The 18,337-nt window shown below is 43.5% G+C and overlaps 1 protein-coding gene across 3 annotated transcripts in view; it reads left to right on the forward strand.

Moving 5' to 3' along the window:
- Positions 1-18,337, forward strand: part of rptor (regulatory associated protein of MTOR, complex 1) — a 168,690-nt gene that overhangs the window by 59,228 nt on the left and 91,125 nt on the right. For all 3 annotated transcript variants that reach the window (XM_086142949.1, XM_086142950.1, XM_086142951.1), the window contains exons 5-7: positions 5,750-5,908; positions 8,298-8,444; positions 17,997-18,172. In XM_086142949.1, the coding sequence (XP_085999075.1) occupies positions 5,750-5,908; positions 8,298-8,444; positions 17,997-18,172 (482 nt within the window). The remainder of the gene's footprint in view (positions 1-5,749; positions 5,909-8,297; positions 8,445-17,996; positions 18,173-18,337) is intronic.

Here is an 18,337-nt window from a genome sequence, read left to right on the forward strand (position 1 = left end):
TTCATCCTGAATACTTAAGGGACTTTTTCGAAAAGGTCACCTGTTCTCAGGAAGTGACACTGTGATGTATAGCGACGGAGTTAGCACAGAGAACGCACTTTCGAAAAGAGTTTTGTTTCTTTTGGTCTCGATGTCGACAATGGAGGTGTCGCGGGGTCTCTGGGAAGTGACAGGTTGGCATTTGCGGATGCCGTCACTTGCACCACAGCAGGATGCTGGAGCTCTCCCCCAGGTCTAGGCAACGATGGTTCGGGTTTTCTCTCTGTGTGTCATATCACTGTCGCCGCATTCCTCTGCGCTCCCTCTACAGTCACTCATGCCTCCTTCAGCCGGAAAATTGTGACTGGTATATTTGAGTCGACTCTCCCGGGTGTCATCCTCATACATATGAAATTGTCTTAAGCCCTCCATACCACTTGAGTTTAATATGGCTGACTGTCATGAATGCAAATGAACAGCTTTGTCAAAGTATCTAAATACAATAGGGACTCCTCTAAAATAACAATAAGAAGCAGGTGTAAATACTTGTCTCACCTGTTCTCCCCCCCCCCCCTCCATATCTCACCGCACCCCCACCCACTTGCGCACGCCTCCACACCCGCTCACAATTACTCTGAAATCACCCGTTATATCAGTATGCTACTCGATACCGGCACACTTAAACACAACCTGATATCACGGGAATAAGCGTGGCGCCTCTCAGCATTCAGACACTCTCATTTGATTATCCCAAAATCAAATCTGCCCGCTGGCTTTCTTCTTTTTTTTTTTTCATAGTGCTGCAACGCCGACTTGTCCCCCAGCGCGGGAAACTGAAATTTGGCATTTTTCATCAAGGAGCCCTTCAGCTCTGGGTGTCTTGTTGGATATGCGATGCGACGATCTCGCCACAAATGTGAATTTCATTCCTCGAATCAGCGCCGCGGAGCACTATTATCACCAGCATTCCCTGATCACTGTCACACAGCTATTGCTACCTCGGCTCAAAGAAGGATTTGTCGCCATGTCAGGATAGCGGTTACATGGAAATGTAAGGATAAGAAACACTTACAACACTGATGAAGGATAAGAGGAGAGTTTTTAAATATGAGCCCTTTGACAGAAAGCTCCCAACAATTCTGTTCGGTGTCTCACAATTGTTTTTAATCAAACAGTAACACCAAAATACATAATCAACTGGAATATATACTGACATTTTTTAACCTACAAACTTCAAAGTGTGCAGCCCAATTGTGAGCCCATGAAAACCAACTAATGGTAGTTAAAAATCCTTAAAATACAATGCGAAATAAGCGAAAGTAACATCTAAAATATCAAATGGACAGGATTGGATTTATACAGCTAAGGATGTATTCTGTAGGAGATAGAAAGTACTCTGCACTGGCTTTGTTTACTTGTCCGCACTAGTGAAAATATATAAATATAAGAAGGTTTGTAAAGGTACAACAGCCACAACGTCAGGTTGTATGTCTCTTTTCGTGACCCCAGATCCAAGGCAGAATAGGCTCCAGCCCCCCTGAAACCCCAAGCTCAGAATAACTAGTATAGATATTGAATGAGTGAATGACATCAAAAGTGAATTTGATCACAATTTTAAAACAGGGCATAGGGCTTGGGTTGTAAGGTTGTAATCCTACTATTAGCACCACTATTTCCAGGTTGCACAGGTGCACATTATTAGCAAGTGTAGTTACACGGACTCCAGATGAGGCCACGCAATGCAACTTAGATGGTCCCAGCCAGGATCCCCGCCCTGGGTTTATGTTGATATAACGTGAAAGTGAGCTTTGCAGGTACTGTGCAAACACCAATGTCTGACCAGTGATTCTGCAAAAATAGCCCGTCACCTCTAATGTTAAAAGATTCAGATATCGCGGTTAAGAAACCAGCTGCATGATATGATATGCTTGGATGTGTCGTTTCCCTTGCTTCCACCCATTCCTTTAGGCCCCCCGTGTACCCCTGTTTATTTCTGAGGAGGGTTGCATGGTGGCACATTGGTTAGCCTCTCTGTCTCACAGCTGGAAGGTCCCTGGTTCCATCACAAACGGGCCTTTCTGTGTGAATTTTGCGTATTCTCTCCATGTCTTTGTGTTGTTTTTTTTTTTTTTCGGATTCTCCAGGATTTCTTTCGCCATCCAAAATCATGCATTAGGTTCACTGGAGACCCTGAAATATTCAGGAGTGAATCACAAAGTGAATGGTTGTACCCCTATATATGTGTCCCTTTGATGGACTGGCGAAGGGTGAAGCTCGCCTCTTTCCCAATGACAACTGGGATAGATTCCTGTGACCCTTAGTGCAGGGTAAGTGGTATAGATCACAGGTGTTAAACTCTGGCCCGCGGGCCAAATTTGGCCCGCACTGTAATTATGTTTGGCCTGCAAAGCCAGACCAAATGACTATTAGAGCTGGCCTGCCGGGATAGTCTACAGTGCATGTATCGCTAATTCTACAAATCCCACAGTTTTCTGCTGGTGTTTTGGCACGAAAATCGCAACAGGACCCGTTAACGGCCTCTCCTCTGTTGACAGTAGTCATAGCGACCTTATGCTAATACTGGCACCCTGCTACTTAGGCAGAAAACAGGATTTTACATGTGTACAATATTAAGTTATATATTGCATAGAATTAAGCTATGCTTGTTCCACATTTAGTTTTTAAGCAAAACTTATTTGGGTCCATATGAAAAGATTCATTGTTATATCTGGAGGAAGATTTCTTTCAATAAATATCAATGTTGGCCAGCGATTTTGTCCCAGTTTTGAATTCTGTCCCAGTTTTGTATTTGAGCTTGGCACTCCTGGTATAGATAGTGAATGAATGAATGATTATGGGAATATACTTTTTTAATCTGATATCTGCAACAGGTTTCCCTAGGCAGGAAAAGTAATGTCACTTCATTGTCCATGGTTTTGTGGGATGCTGATTGGAAAGGTGGCCAATACAGTGGCAGTTGGTCCCTGTGGACGAAAACTAGAATGTGCCCCTTTAGTAACCAATAGGTTAGGGAACTGCCATATTTGCTGCTTCCTTTTTCACTTGTAGCTTTAGATTCGAGTCAGGCAGCTTCTGTTAGTCAAGGCCGACAAACCAGAGCCGACTGTTTGTTGAACGGCACCCTCGTTCAGAGCGTGGAACAGAAGATTCTCGGCGAATTACTCGGACGCAGGCGCTCTCCGCTTATATAACTCCCTCCAAATGTACATGCAGATTATTAATGAACAGACGCCGCGGCACAAACAAGTGCACGTGTCATCAGTTTAAAAAACAGAACAAAAAGGACTCGAAAACTCACGCGGCGATGAGCTGTACAAACACAACATATGTACAGGCAAGAGTTTCACGCCAACTTAACTCTCATGAAACCACTTTGATCAAAAGTCAACGGCAGGAGGCAGAAAAATGAAGGTGACAGCATTTATGGCCTCAAGGATCCTGTTCGTTTTGTTTGGGAGCTACGCAGCGACGTGTTCGCATTCATTTCACGCTTAGCTGTGTATGTTCACTGTAACCTTTGCACATCTGCTCACGCATTTTGCTTTGTCTTGTTCCCGCCATCTTTAAACCGTTGGTTTTATTCAACTTGCCATATAATAGGCTAAATGTTGTCTATCCTCCATACTAGTCTTGCAGTTCATCCATCTATTACCTACTATTTCCCAGCACTTAGAGTCACGGGGATGCTGGAGCCTATTCCAGCTGCCATAGGGGGAGGGGCGCGGTACACCCTGGACCGGTTGCCAGTCAATAGCAGGGCCAAAAGACTAACAACCTTTCACTCTCTCATTCACACATCTGGGCAATTTTTCAAATATATTCCAATTAACCTCCTGGGAGGAAACTGGAGAACCTGGAGGAAACCCAAACTGACCCGGTGAGAACATGCAGACTCCACACAGAATGACCACCTGTGGGACTCCAACCAGGGTCCTTGCTATTTGGCAGAAGTGCTAATCACTATGTCCCTGTGCCGTCCACCTTGCAGTTCAGTAATTACGATTTTTTTTTTTTTTTTTAAAGAATTAATGTTAGTCTTGAAAATGTCCAACAAGTGTCCGAAAGGTCTGCCAACGAAATTAACCCATCCGGAATTGTGACTCCTGGGTTCCTCAGCACCGAGAGGTGAAATGAGCACTGCACAATATACTTCGAATACCGAGTGCCAGTTCTGAATGCAGGCCTGAATTTGAGTGGGTCGTATATATTACGCAGTAATGGAGGTTCTTGGCTGCGTGCATGAGCTCTCAGTGACACCGAGGTATAAAAACACGGGCATGAAGTATTCTGGATCCATAAATAAATCCACTTCACTTTCAACGCACCCCTGTAAACTTTATATAAACTGTAAACAGAGGACAATATGCTAGCAGACAGACTGAGCAGTTTATTTCAGATTACCAAAATAAAACAAGTTGTTTATTTAGGAAGTCTAATGAATTGACAGTTTGGGATGTATCTATAGTGGGATGATTTTTAACACTTCAAATGACTATACATGTATGTAACCAGCCAGTAATACAGGCTAACTGTGTGATACATTCTATGAAGGCCTACTAAAGGATGAAAATTACTTTTAGACAGAATTAATTTAAGTGCGTCATTGGAATGTCATATGAGTTGACAGATCCACCAACCTGACATTGTTAAAATTCACACCTATGATGTTGCAGAAATGGTATCTTCTCTGTCATTCATCTTAAACTCATCAATGTATTTTTCCCAAACAAATGATCCCAGGTGTTTGTGGAATCATAGAAATTGCGAAATTGTGATTAAAAACAAGTGAATACAATGATGCGTAAGCAGGTGTGTGGGGTACCCGGAAAGAGGAAGTGCTGTGTAAGTCACGGTCACAGTCCACTGCAACAAATAAATGCATGAAATGTAGCATCTTGCACCAACTCTGCGTTAATGTTGTCAGTAATGTATTTTTTTGTTTCGTTTTTTAATATACTCACATGTCTGGATATTAACCTCTTCCCAGACTGTGGCATTAAGGAAGCCGGGCCCTGCAGAACACCCTCAGTGCTACCCGGCCATAGCAAAAATTCTGATTTAGCGACTGGTCATGATGAACATGTCTTTAATTCCCATTGTTGTCAAACTTGCCTTCAACCCACCCTCAATCTCCAAATCCTATACCTGCTAAGAATCCCAGCTATTACCGCTCAGCTTGATTTGCAGATGTTACTCAGGATCTTGAAGAAACATCAGCTGAAAGCTAATGAACACTAGGACACCTTGAGCTTAAAAATCCAATCTATCTAGTTTATATAGTCAATTAATTTGAATAAAATACAACTAGGATTTCTTACCTGTTTAGCATTCCAGCAGGTGCCACTGATGCTCTTAGGTATTGCATCATTTGTCGTGATGGATGCTCCCCCCGCTCTTCCACTGCTGTCTTGTGGGGGTTTGCGGGTATGAAAAGTTGTGAATGTATAAATGACATATGAGATACGATACTAAACTCTATCTGGAGACTCTCCCAACTGGGGGGAGTGCAGAATTTGATTTGAGCTGGCCATTATATTTCCCCTTCTCATCTTTTTTGCACATTGGTTGAGCAAAGCAGATTTACATTTTTTTTTTTTGAAATAAAAAAAAAATCCCACTTAGGAGGATTCATTTGATGTGAGCTAAATTCTTAAGTATCGAAACAGAAATGCTCTCTCATCCTTTAAGTGTGAAATACCCGACGTTTAACAGTCCACCTGACATCACGGCGTCCCTCCTGTTTCCCCAGGCCCGCTACAAACAGAGCCTGGATCCCACAGTGGACGAGGTGAAGAAGCTATGCACCTCACTGAGACGCAACGCCAAGGAGGAGCGTGTCCTGTTTCACTACAATGGCCACGGTGTTCCGCGACCCACTGTCAACGGAGAGATTTGGGTGTTCAATAAGGTATGATACAGCCACAGGAAAAAAAACAAACAAAAAAAAACCTCCTCCCGAATTCACACGGGCCCGAGAGAAGACTTAATTATCTTTCGCAGGGATGTCGGAGGCCATGTTTACTGGAGTTAAAATCCAATTAAAATGTAATCAAGGTAACAATCGCAGTTGAGCAAAGTTGATGCCCGTAGGAAACTCCATAATTGGATAAATGTCAACGTGAGCAACAGCGTTGCCATTTTATTCACATTAACAGTGCACTCGGTCTTTGCCGTACTTGCTGTACCGATTGTGGTTGTATTTGAGGTCAGTCGTCCAAAGTCCCGAGCGACGCTAATCGCGCCTCAACAGATTCCATACCTGTAATCGCTTCACTTTTATCTGCCAAAAAGGAAAGGCTCAAGGCCAACGTTGTAAATCCAAATGCTTCTTTAATTAAAGATCTTCCTGGGAAAAAAAAAAAAAAAAACTCTTGATAATCCTTGGGAAGAATCCTTCATTTGCCAGACATGAACGCACACCAAAAGTGAAGAATGTCTTGGTTTTACTCAAGATCTTGAGATCAGATGTCAGGAAAAACGTCTGATCGGACGTTTAACTGTCGGTAATCCCCCGCTGATCAGCAGCACGTCTTTCACCACCGGGTCAATCCGGGAGCTCTCCATGTGTAACACTGGAGTTTTACCCAGAGAAATGTTTTTTCTTCAAGAGATGCCTACAATCTGGAGTCCTGGGTGCTGTGGGTCGGAATAAAACCATTTTTTGCCCTTAGCTGCTCTGAACAGCACTTATCGCAACTCACTGATTGTCTAGTTATTCAGTTCTGTATGTATGCATGTATTTATTTATTTGTTTGTTTTTTCAATTGATTGGGTTTGTGAAATTGAATACATTGTCCTTAAATATGGTTTTGAAAATACATCAGTGGCTGCAGTTGACACACATACACACAAATGCAATTGCATACACACACTGCTCACACAAATACTGGATAATGCCATCACAAGTGTCTTACATTCTGATTAACAGGAAAGCAATTGTGAATTATTATCTTATCCTTCAACTGGGTTTAACGCTGGACCGGTAGCCAGTTGTTTGCAGGGCAACATATATGGACTTTCACTCTCTCATTCATACATCTGGGAAATGAAGGTGTCCAATGAACCCGCTGCATGTTTTGAACTATGTGAGGAAATCAGAAAACCAGGAAAAAAGTCACGCTGGCAAGATAGAACATGCAAACTCCGCTCATGAGGCCCCCCCCCCAGTCGGGATCGAACCGAGGATCCCCTGGCAGCGAGGCCGCCCAAGAAAGCAATAGTGAAGTGCAATATGTGCAAAACTCCATTGGATGATGTCCAGAGCCGAGATTCGCAGTGACACAGCTTTAATAATTCTTGCTATTTTCAGAATTAGGGTGAGAACCAGGGCGATGCCTGTGGTCATTTGTGTTATTTCTTACTTGTTGTTCTCAAGCCTGCTGACAATATTAAGTCACTTACTTAATTTCCAAGGTGAAACTGTCGTCCTATGTCAGCCATACCACTATCTCACCTTTTGTTTGGATTATCGACATCACGTCTCATCTCCCGCGTTGCAGATATGTCAGTATTTTCTTTAAATGTAGCAAGAATTGTGAAATATTTACTCATTTACAATGCAATGTTGGTCACATTGTTGAGAAAAGTAAATTATGTAAGATGTAAGTATCTGGAAGAACCTCCCAAATGCAAGACATGGCAACCATCCTTGATATCTTCACATTTGAGCGGATGGTCAACCTTAACCGATGTCATATCGATATCAAAGACTTCCAGAGGTCAATATCCCCCCAAAAGAGAAAACACAAAACATCCAAACATCCCAACAGTGAGGTGCATTTTTGGTCATCATCCAATACAGCAGAGATATAAAATATGGTGTCGTACATCGTCTCCTCCAACGAGTGAGCACCTACTCACGATGATGCACCGCCGTCATCCGGGCGTAGCCGTTGCTTCCGCCTGCCTAGTGCACCCTTGGGCCCTGTGTCCTCCTCTTCTCTTCCTCCTCATCCTCCTCCTCCTCTCTTACAATATATTCTTTATACATTTTCTTTTCCCATAAACTGCATCTGCTTTGTCAGTGGAGACGGGGGGGGATTTCGCTCTGGAAGGATGCGTCAGAAGTTTGATAAGAGGAAAGAATAAAGGTCTTTATTTCTGGATTCGTGAACACAGGTGTGCATTACTCTTGTTTTATTACCGTGACTCGTATTTACCGACCCCCATTCGGACACATCGCCAACCTGGTGAATTTCTCAGACTAAATTCTGGATAAGGGAAATTATCAGCAGTGATGAGAAACACCGCTTCTCTGCTCCCGACCCCCACCCTGATGTCCTTTTCGTCTCTTCCAGAATTACACCCAGTACATCCCGCTCTCCATCTATGACCTGCAGACATGGATGGGCAGCCCCTCGATTTTCGTCTACGACTGCTCCAACGCGGGAATCATCGTCAAGTCCTTCAAACAGTTTGCCCTGCAGCGAGAGCAGGAGCTGGAGGTGGGCTGCCAACAAGACACGGAAATACTCACTCACACACACACACACACACAGCATTGTTTATGGGTTGCGAGAGAAAAAAAATAATGGCAGCCATGAATTAATAGTAGGCGTGTAGTTGAAACTCTTCAAAGATGAGTGGGGGCACAAACACACCGCTGGTGTTTGATGAGCTGTTTATGTTTATGTATGGATGACACACACGCAACCATCCATGCTAATAAACTGTAATATGCAAACCGCCTGCTCAAATCCTGTATTCTAAATGTGTGCTAAGCTGTGCACCTGGGCGTGCACAGGTGGACGCGGACAGTCCTGCAACCAGAAAACCACCCTGTTCCCTTCACTCCTTCATCTTTTTATCACCCCTCCTCCTTCACTCCTATTTCTCTCCAGGCTATGGCATGCTATGTGAATTCCTAATGAGACAGCTCTGTCATTCATCTCAATTATTCATGGAGATGTTTCAGTCAGACTGTAGATTAGGCAGAAGACCAGGGGGCGGGAGAAGAAGGTACAGGATGAACATTACAGAAAGGTGGATGGGGGGAAGGAGGGAAGCGGCAATGTTTTTACAGGAACTGTCACATGCATCTCTGCAGTCAGAACCATGGTGCTATCAGGGTTGCACCACCAGGGCGTAAATGATATATGTTAATACCACCTGCTAAATTTTAGTTTTCCTTCTTCAGTTTAATCTTATTAGTGGTGCATTTTTGACAAATGTGACAGTATTAAATCCCTGAATGCAGTTACCATCTCAGCAGGGAGTCTGTAAAAAGACAAATGGCTTTTTGTCTCAGGTAGTTGCAGAACGTCTCATGTGGTTGGTTGGTTTTGGATGGAAAGGGGAAGTAAGGTAATGTTTAGGCCTATTCATAATTTTGCCAAATTGCAGTATGTAAATTTTTTTTTAGTCATCACTTAACCCTTCCTGCTAGCGAACAGACCATCATGTCACCTCGCAACGGAGCTTGACTCATAAAAAGCCAACCAGATGTCACAAGTCTCGTTGACACGCGGCCATGTGATCCTGACAAAAACATCTTTTATTCAACAGAAACTACAAATGTCACCATAGTGCAGACAATGATTAATATGCCTGGGCCCCCTGTCATTTGGACATCATTCGAAATAAAATGACATTGTACCAGTGCGACAATGTTACAAATGGAGCTTCTACCTGGGGCAAGGCGAGAGCGCTAACCGTTGAAAGTGAATTGAATTCTCGCTCTCTTCCACAAATGTAACAGCAGCACACTTACTCAAAAACGGCCACAAGCTGATCCTCCCAAGTGATTTGTTAAGGCTGCAAATCTGGCAGCAGCAGTGGGAATGAGACAAGTGCCTGCATTTAATTTTTTTTTTTTTTTTTTTTGCCTTTTCCACGTTTCTGATCATCGTGTCTAGTTCTCTCTATCGAGTTCCCTCACAGTGCAACCACGATCGAGGAGTCAGTGTTTTTCCTTCTCCGCAACCGACAAGGAAACTCTTTCAAGAGAAATCCCTCGTCTGGGATGAGAAGCCTCAGAAACCAAGTTCCGCCAAGTAACACTTCCGGTCCGTCAGTCACGTGACATAACGGCCCCGTGCTGACTGCGTGTTTACTCCGTTCAGATTTCCTTGGGTCATTTACACTGCCACTTGAGGTTCTCAAAATGAAAGTTTTGGCTCTTGTTGTATCAAATGTGTTGAGTGAGTGTATGTTCTAGTCTTGCCTCAGCCTTGAAGCCTGGAAACAACTAGAACTGGTCATTGTAGCCAAAAGATGCCCGGGAGCATGAGGGGTGAACAGTTATGATTCAGGGGCGAAGGTAGATGCGTTTTATTTTTTATGGCATGGTGTGTACTTCAAGGATATTACCCTTCATTGTGACGTGAAGTTATTGATCCAAAAGTTAGAGCTTCAGGTGTAAAGGTTTCATCATATTTGGCAACTAGTAGCAACAGTTTGAAAAATAGGACAGAAGACTTTCATTATGTAAGTATTTCAATATATGTGTGTGTGTTTGTGTGTGTGTGTGTGTGTGTGTGTGTGTGTGTGTGTGTGTGTGTGTGTGTGTGTGTGTGTGTGAGTGTGAGTGTGAGTGGGAGTGTGTCAATGGCAGGGCAAGTTTGAAGGATAGATGTCCTTTACGTCTGATTTAGGGAGATATGCCTTGAATTATCTCCAGACCTAGAAGCAGGTTGGTTGGTTGCAGGATTTGGATCCGCCAGCCACCCAGGAAGAGGTGACACGCTGCAGAGAAGCTTCATCATTTTTTCATGTTGTGGTACTTCGTGTGCCATCCGGGAACTTTTATTCCCGCACCTCACCCATACTCAAAGGCATTTGCACTTCCACTCGCAGTAATACCTGCTGTACTGCCCGCCTACACAGTAAGTGTTTAGACACGCAGAGTCCTGGAGGGTTAAGTGAAATCTTGAAAAGACTTTTTAATCATTTAAGCAATGATCCAAGGGGGGGGTGGAGGTGCCCTCTCTAACCCCTACCTTGCCCACACACACATTTCCGGCAACCCTCTGCAACGATGTGTTCCACCGTTACAGATGCAAATATCCCCAGGTCTGAGCTCAGTGTGATGCAAATGAGGACAAGAGCATGAAGAAGAGGACTGGAGGTTTGAGGGAGGAGGAAGTGGTTTATCACCCCTCTGCAATCTCTGTCTGATGTGTGTGTATGTGTGTGTGTGTGTGTGTGTGTGTGTGTGTGTGTGTGTGTGTGTGTGTGTGTGTCTGTGTGCGCGCGTGTGTGTGTTAGAGAGTGAGAGAGAGAGAGAGTGCTCTATTATGAAGCATCCCACTTCCTTTAAAATATCAGATTACTTAATACTTGCACTCAGAAAGCATTCTCCCTGCATTTCAGCATTTGCTGTCCGGCATGAAGAAGTGTGTGCATAGTTGTGAATGTGTGTGTGTGTGTGCGTTTGTGTGTTTGCCACAGAGGTAGGGGGAGAGGGAGAGAGAATCCCTCCTGTACTCACTCCTTGGAAAACATTGTGCTTTGAAATCTTTTCGTTGTGTTTTTCTTTAGTTTTGCATTTCCAACATTTCCTGGATGCGCATATTAAGTCCTCGATCATTATAAAGATCAATTAGTTAAAAAATATACCGCTTGATTATTGCTGCCATTTCAGTAGCCATGCATGTATGTGCACGTGCATGACTGTGCTCTCCTGCAGCAAAGCACGTGTGTTGTTATATTTCATCCTAGCCCGCCTCCTCTCTCTGTTGGATTAGGATCATAAATTAGTGTCACTTAAAAGAAAAAAAAAAAGGGATTCCGAGCAATTATATTGTGCCCCGATATCCCTGGCGGAGAAGAGAGAAAAGAAAACTGTCATCGTGATTTTTCTGGTAATATGTGAGATTACAGTATGCTAATGTGATAATTACAGTGGATGCATGGCATTAATCAGCTTCCACTGCTGATGTTTCCGTGTTTACCATTAGGATTAGTGCGGTAAGGCGTCCCGCAGTTCCTTCAAATTTCTTCCGGGCAATCATCTTCTCGTTTCCCGCGCGACAGCGGCAACTGGGAATGCGCGCTGTTCTTCTCTATTAGTGAAGGGATGACTGAAGCTACCAGACAGATCGGCACGGATCAGTCATCGATGCACCGCTGTTGGAGGCACTGTCTCCTAGAGAAATGTGCATGTAAATAGATGCACACTTATACACGTTATAACTTCTTATCATTAAGGCTACCCCTCTGTATTTTTAGCTGCATGATTTATTAGTGTGCATGTAGCTTCCTTAGAGACATGTTGTACATAATATCTTGCCGTGGGATGTCACAGCCCTAGTCGCTCCCTCTCCCTCACCATTCGAATGATCCCAGAGTTAATTATACCATGTTGCTAGCAGGCAGGGTTATAAGTTGCGTAGAGGCGTTATGTAAATTTACTGAGGCCCAGGAACAGCTTTCGTCATTTCGTCGATTAATTCTCTTCTTTTATTGCTTCCAATGGGGGAAGACATCGAAGGCCCTCTGCCGGATGCCCATTTTGCCAATTTGGAGTCCTGCTGTGGCCCCGGGTCTCCTCAGCGATCCGCAGATCATGCGGGGTGCTTGATTTGTCTTCTCAAAATCTAATTATCCAAGTTAAGCCGCTGGGCACAGATTGACAAGCTCGTTCTCGTGCCACTTGCCCCAGGTACTCTTGCTTTACCCCTAACTTGCATCAGATTCACAGGTTTCGGGGAGCCTGGAGGCCCGGATTCTATTTGTCTCAGAAGAGGCAGTGTCAGCCAATCAGACATGTGAATGAATCGGGCTTCTAATGGCACCACCAGGAGCCGGCTTTTGGGTCTATTTTGGGAATATTGTCCATCCCAAATTATTTTTCTGGTAGCAAAGGTTCTTGCTGACATAGGATCTTGAGTCTATTGACTGCCCTTAGAAATGAAGTGGTGCAAAATTACAACACTCCAGTAATTACCCAGCTGCATATATGGGATCTGACGGTAAAACCATTCACATTTAAAGGTGGCTTAAACATCTAGTCTATGAACCTGATGTGAACGTGCAGTCCATTTTTCAACATTCAAAATTAAATCCAATGTTTTCTTTCAATTTATTATTGAACCCTTTTGTATAATGCACTAAAGATGATTTTCTTCAATTATACCGTATCGCCAACTGCTATAGTTTCAGACACTCAGTCCAACTCCACTGTCAGAAACTGACAGGCTGCGCTGACACATTTCCACAGTCCACTGTGCTCCTTTTTACATCCTCAGTAGAGCTCAGTTCTGGCTGTGTGGTCCAGTGAACTTCCCATCCACCTGTGTCCTCCCTCTGTCCCCCTCCCCGCTGTCACCTGGGAATGGGCTGCAACCGTCATCGGTTCCCAGCAGTGTGCAGCTTGACAGGAAATTGTTTGCCGATGTAGTGCAGACTCAGTGTTGCTCCCTTGGAAAGGGTGGCCTTTTGTCTCACTGCCTCTCTGGGTAAATAACTACACTTGTGACTGTCTGACTATCCCCTGGCTGCTGATGTGATCAACAGGAATAACACGATTTGTCTTACAGTGGTGGTGCAAGTGCCAGCCTCCTTCCTTACGCCATTGCCACTGATTATTGGACACCTACACCCTGGGCATAATACTGGACTTTTTTCCTGTCTTTCCAGGCAGACAGGCTTGCTTGCCCATCACACTGTCTCATAATGCTCTCTAGACTTTGGCCATTCCTTTCACAATACCAAGACAGCTCATCCATGCCTTCTCTTCCTCACTGGGACGACAACAGCAGTCCTAACTGGCATATCTAATAATGCTCTGAATGGAACTCAGCTATTGGTCCTCAACCGCACATTCACCCCAGATGATTCAGGTTTAGCTTCCAAGCATTTCTCACATATCCTCCAAAATCTTCTTACTGGGCTAACCTTGAACAAGGCTCTGCTTTGCTTCCCCTCCAACACGCTGGGAATTTTGTCGACGTGGTCTTTCAGCGTCACAGTCCCCACCAAGTGGCATCAGCCCCTTTTGCTCTGTAGGACTCTTTTGCTGGTCCTAGAACCTTTTCTGGAACTATGTCTTTTTTCTGCCTTTGGACAACTTTTGGAGAACATTTGGAGAGCTAGGAACTTGATCCTTAGTTCCTAACCATTTTGGCTTCTATTCTGAGGCAGCGTTTTATGGTTCCATTTGAACTTGTGCCGCAGGTGCTTGGTGATTAGTAGTTCTCATGAAGCATGCCTATCACTGGATACTTCTTGTATTTAAAAATAACTATTGGGGTCTGTTGTCTTCTTGCAAATTGCGGAAATTGAGAGAACCAGGGAGACTGGATTGAGGAAGCACTTTACTCTCGCCTGGTCTGCTGCGCCACAGAGCGATTTTGAGGGGTTGTAGAAGAACAATACTCATTTTCACCAAAATAAGTACAGAGTTAGCTCGTGCCTGGGTTTTCACATGTCGAAGCAGAGCAGGTCGAAAATAATTACTTAAAACCTGTTTGATAGTGCAGTGATATTATTCCTGCCATGCAGAACACAAACGCTGGCAACTTCGCTCTCCTTGCTGTCCATATCGTCTGCCTCATCTTCGCAGTGATCTGTTCACATCGCTGAAGCTTGCATCACGCGGGTTACGAACTGCCTGTGGTAATGCAAGGCCAATTCCTTGAGCTCCTTGAGCTCCGAACTTTTTTGTCCGAAACCAGCTTATCTCCCTGCAGAGACCCCTCAGTGTTGGATTCCAGGACCCTTAAAAGCTCCCTTCAATCACATCTTCAAAATAGACAATGTCAGCCTTAACAACCATCGCTCATAACATTTTAACATGCTGGTGTGTATTTGTCCACCCAGCTTTGGAAATGTTCCCTGGGTCTCTTTGAGCTCCTCGAGGTTTTTAGTATTTTAATTGTGACCATTATAAAGTACAACAAATCTCGAAACATAAGTTAATCTTTTATTCTCCAAACTTATAGTTCAGTTTAAGTGATAATTTATTATCGTAAGGTTTCATCTGTTTGGAGACCTAGAAAAAGCATATGACAGGGTGCCAAGAAAGAGTCATTGTGAGGAACTCCGGAGTGGCAGAGAAGTATGTTAGACTGGTGCAGGACATGTATGCTAGCTGTGAGGCAGTGGTGCGGTGTGCTATGGGGGTAACAGAGAAGTTCAAGGTGGAGGTGGGACTCCATCAGGGATCAGCTCTGAGCCCCTTCTTGTTTGCAATGGTGATGGACAGGCTGACAGATGAGGTGAGGCGACAGGGAGTGAAGATCAAGAAGTTGGAGGATTTCAGGTACCTGGGGTCAACAGTCCAGAGCAATGGAGAGTATGGAAAAGAGGTGAAGAGACAGGTTCAAGCTGGTTGGATTTGGTGAAGAAAAGTGTCATGGGTACTGTGCCATAGAAGATTATCAGCCAGAATGAAAGGAAAGGTGTACAAGACAGTGGTGAGACCAGCCATGCTACATGGCCTAGAAACAGTGACAATGATGAATACAGGAGGCAAAACTGAGGTCACAGAGAGGGAGATGCTAAGGTTTCCCTTTGGGAGTGACCAGGATGGATAGGATCAGGAATGAGTCTATCAGAGGAACAGCACATGTTAGATGTTTTGGAGAGAAGGTCAGAGAAGCCAGACTGAGATGGTTGGGTCATGTACAGAGGAGGGATAGTGAATATATTGGTAGACGGATGCTGGAATTGGAGCTGCCAGGCAGGAGGTCTAGAGGAAGACCAAAGAGAAGATTTATGGACGTTGTGAGAGAGGATATGAAGGTAGTTGGTGTGAGAGAGGAGGATACAGAGAATAGGGTTAGATGGAGAAGGTTGATTCGCTGTAGTGACCCCTGAAGGGAAAAGCTGAAAGGAGAAGAAGAAGAAGGTTTCATCTGTTTGGAAGCAATTAATCCTAGTTCTCTGGCACAAAACAAAACTAAGCTAAACTAAAACCTGTTTTATGGTGATGGCTATGTGAAAATATTTTAGGCAATATTATGACCTATAGGTATCGTTTCCCCTTTTATCTGGACACAGGATTTAAGACAGATGTTTCCGCAAATTATGATATTATTTAATTGGTTTTCACGTAGCCAAGGGATACAAACAGGAAGTAAGCAGCGGTACTAAGTTTACGTCATGTGTCACTGTGCAGCTTTTCATAAAAGTGATTAGAAGCCCCGCCAAGAAGATTGAATCCAATTTTCATTTGTGCATGTTTTTTTTCTTCGTAAAAAGGTAGCTGTAGGTCGCACTGTTTGGCGTCCTCAAAAAATTATGCGCAGTCACAGTTAAAAACCTTTTTTTTCTCCAAACTTTAGTTATCAAAATACTCTGCTGGTCCAAACATCTTTGGCCCATGGGGCTCCAGTTGGCTACCACTATCGTATGTTATGTAGTAATTTAGGTGTTCATCATTCAAGTGACAAAAACGGTCTCATGATTTGGTGCTTGAAATAGAGACATTTGCAGAAAGTGAAAATTGGTAAGTGGGAAATAAACAATAAATATAATATAATAATCTCCCCTCCCCTTTTTTTTTTTCTTATACACTGCAAATGAAAAACAACCCACTGTTGTCAGCAATGATGAATATAATTATTGGATTCTTTCCTTCATTAAGAATCACAGCTCATTAAATTCTACTCAGCAACACAAACTGCACTGACACTGACACACTGCGAAACAAATCAGCGGTATATCTGCACAACGGCCACATAAATACAGACACTTCCAATAATAATCAGAGTTGTATTTTCTATTTATTATGCAATCCTCAATTTCCCTCACTATTTTAAATTGTGTTGTATAAGACTATGGGGAGAACACACTACTTCTCAAAACGGACAATGTATTCATGAATTTTAGCCATCGCTTTTTAGCATTCATAGTGTTCCATACTACTTTGGTTTATCCTGATGATATTTTCTGAGCAAATATTATAATTATTGTTGGTAGTAGTAGAAGCAGTATTTATTCAATCTGTGATGTAGAAGGGCAATAGTATGTTTTACTGAGACTCCAACTGCGAAATGTGTCATTGATGTGGGGTAAATTGGGAGAAGAAGTGGCGTTTTCACTGACAGGAAGGCGAGCAGCAGCTCTATCTCAGACAAGGTTTTTTTTTTGTCTTCTTTCTTTCTCTGGAGATGAGAGACAAATCCAAATCTGAAAGATTGCAACAGCAGTGACACCAATTAGAAATGGACCCTCGCTCGAAATGTGCGAGGCTGCCGTAGCCTTCACCTGTTGCCTTTGACGTACTTTTAGACAAGCTAACAAGTGGTTTGCCATTTTTGTTCTCTCGTGTTTTTTTTTACACCTTTGTTATCCATCTGTGGCGGAGCTGTGGATGTGGCCCACTTTTGCATGCACTCCATTTGTGACCTCCTCTCTCTCTCTCTCTCCAGAACTTTCCTTGTCTCTGTGTCTCATTTTATAATACTAAATATAACTACGAGGGCACGCTTGAGTTTTCCCTCTATATATCTAGTTTTGTTTTGTTAAATAATTCAAAGATATATCTCTAAGACGTATAACTTGAGCAATGTGTTACAATATAAAGTTGAGCTCATTTTTTTTCGAACAACTTTAGTGCACATGCACACCCTCACAATGAATTTTGACCTTATTTAAGAAGAAGATATGCCTTTATTGCAATATACAGTAATACATAGATCTCACCATCAGGCCAGGAGGAACCAAGAATCGAACTGAAAATGTTCGGTTCCAAGGACGACCGCTCTAAGTTATGCAGTTTACCCTTTTTTAGAGTTTGAATTGTTGGGTTTTACATCTATTGAATGTTTGCCCTGTCGCTAAAATCCTGAAAACGATGAGACAGTGCCAATCTTTTTTAATGGAAACTTCAAATGAATGTCAACGGTTTCTTCTATACATTTTTTGAATATGACTTACCTGCATATCAAACTAAATATCTTTGCTCTTGCGCTTTTATATTATCTCCTGATACCCGCAAGCTATTACTCTGAGAAATACTTGCAACATTTTACATGTCGCCGCCGGGTTTTTAAGTATGTTGTGTGCTTTGCTGACGGTGACGTTCACGTTCTCCCCTTGTGTACTTGCAGGTGGCCGCCATCAATCCCAGCCACCCGCTCGCCCAGATGCCGCTGCCCCCCTCCATGAAGAACTGCATCCAGCTCGCCGCTTGCGAGGCCAGCGAACTGCTGCCCATGAACCCCGACCTCCCGGCTGACCTCTTCACTTCCTGCCTCACCACACCCATAAAGATCGCCCTACGGTGGTAAGAATTATCTTCTTTACCTCCCTGTAGTTCTCACATTGCCCTTCTCCCCCATGGACAATATGCAGATATGAGAAAGTATTTATTTTATTTTAATTTCTCCTCCACCTGCCCTTTAAAAATGTCACTGAAAAGGGTTTAAACAGTGTTTCGGGACATTTGGAC

The sequence above is a fragment of the Fistularia commersonii genome, chromosome 35 (assembly GCF_037954325.1).
Source record: "Fistularia commersonii isolate RoL2024-O1a breed Wild chromosome 35, RoL_Fcom_v1.0, whole genome shotgun sequence".
NCBI classification, from domain to species: Eukaryota; Metazoa; Chordata; class Actinopteri; order Syngnathiformes; family Fistulariidae; genus Fistularia; species Fistularia commersonii.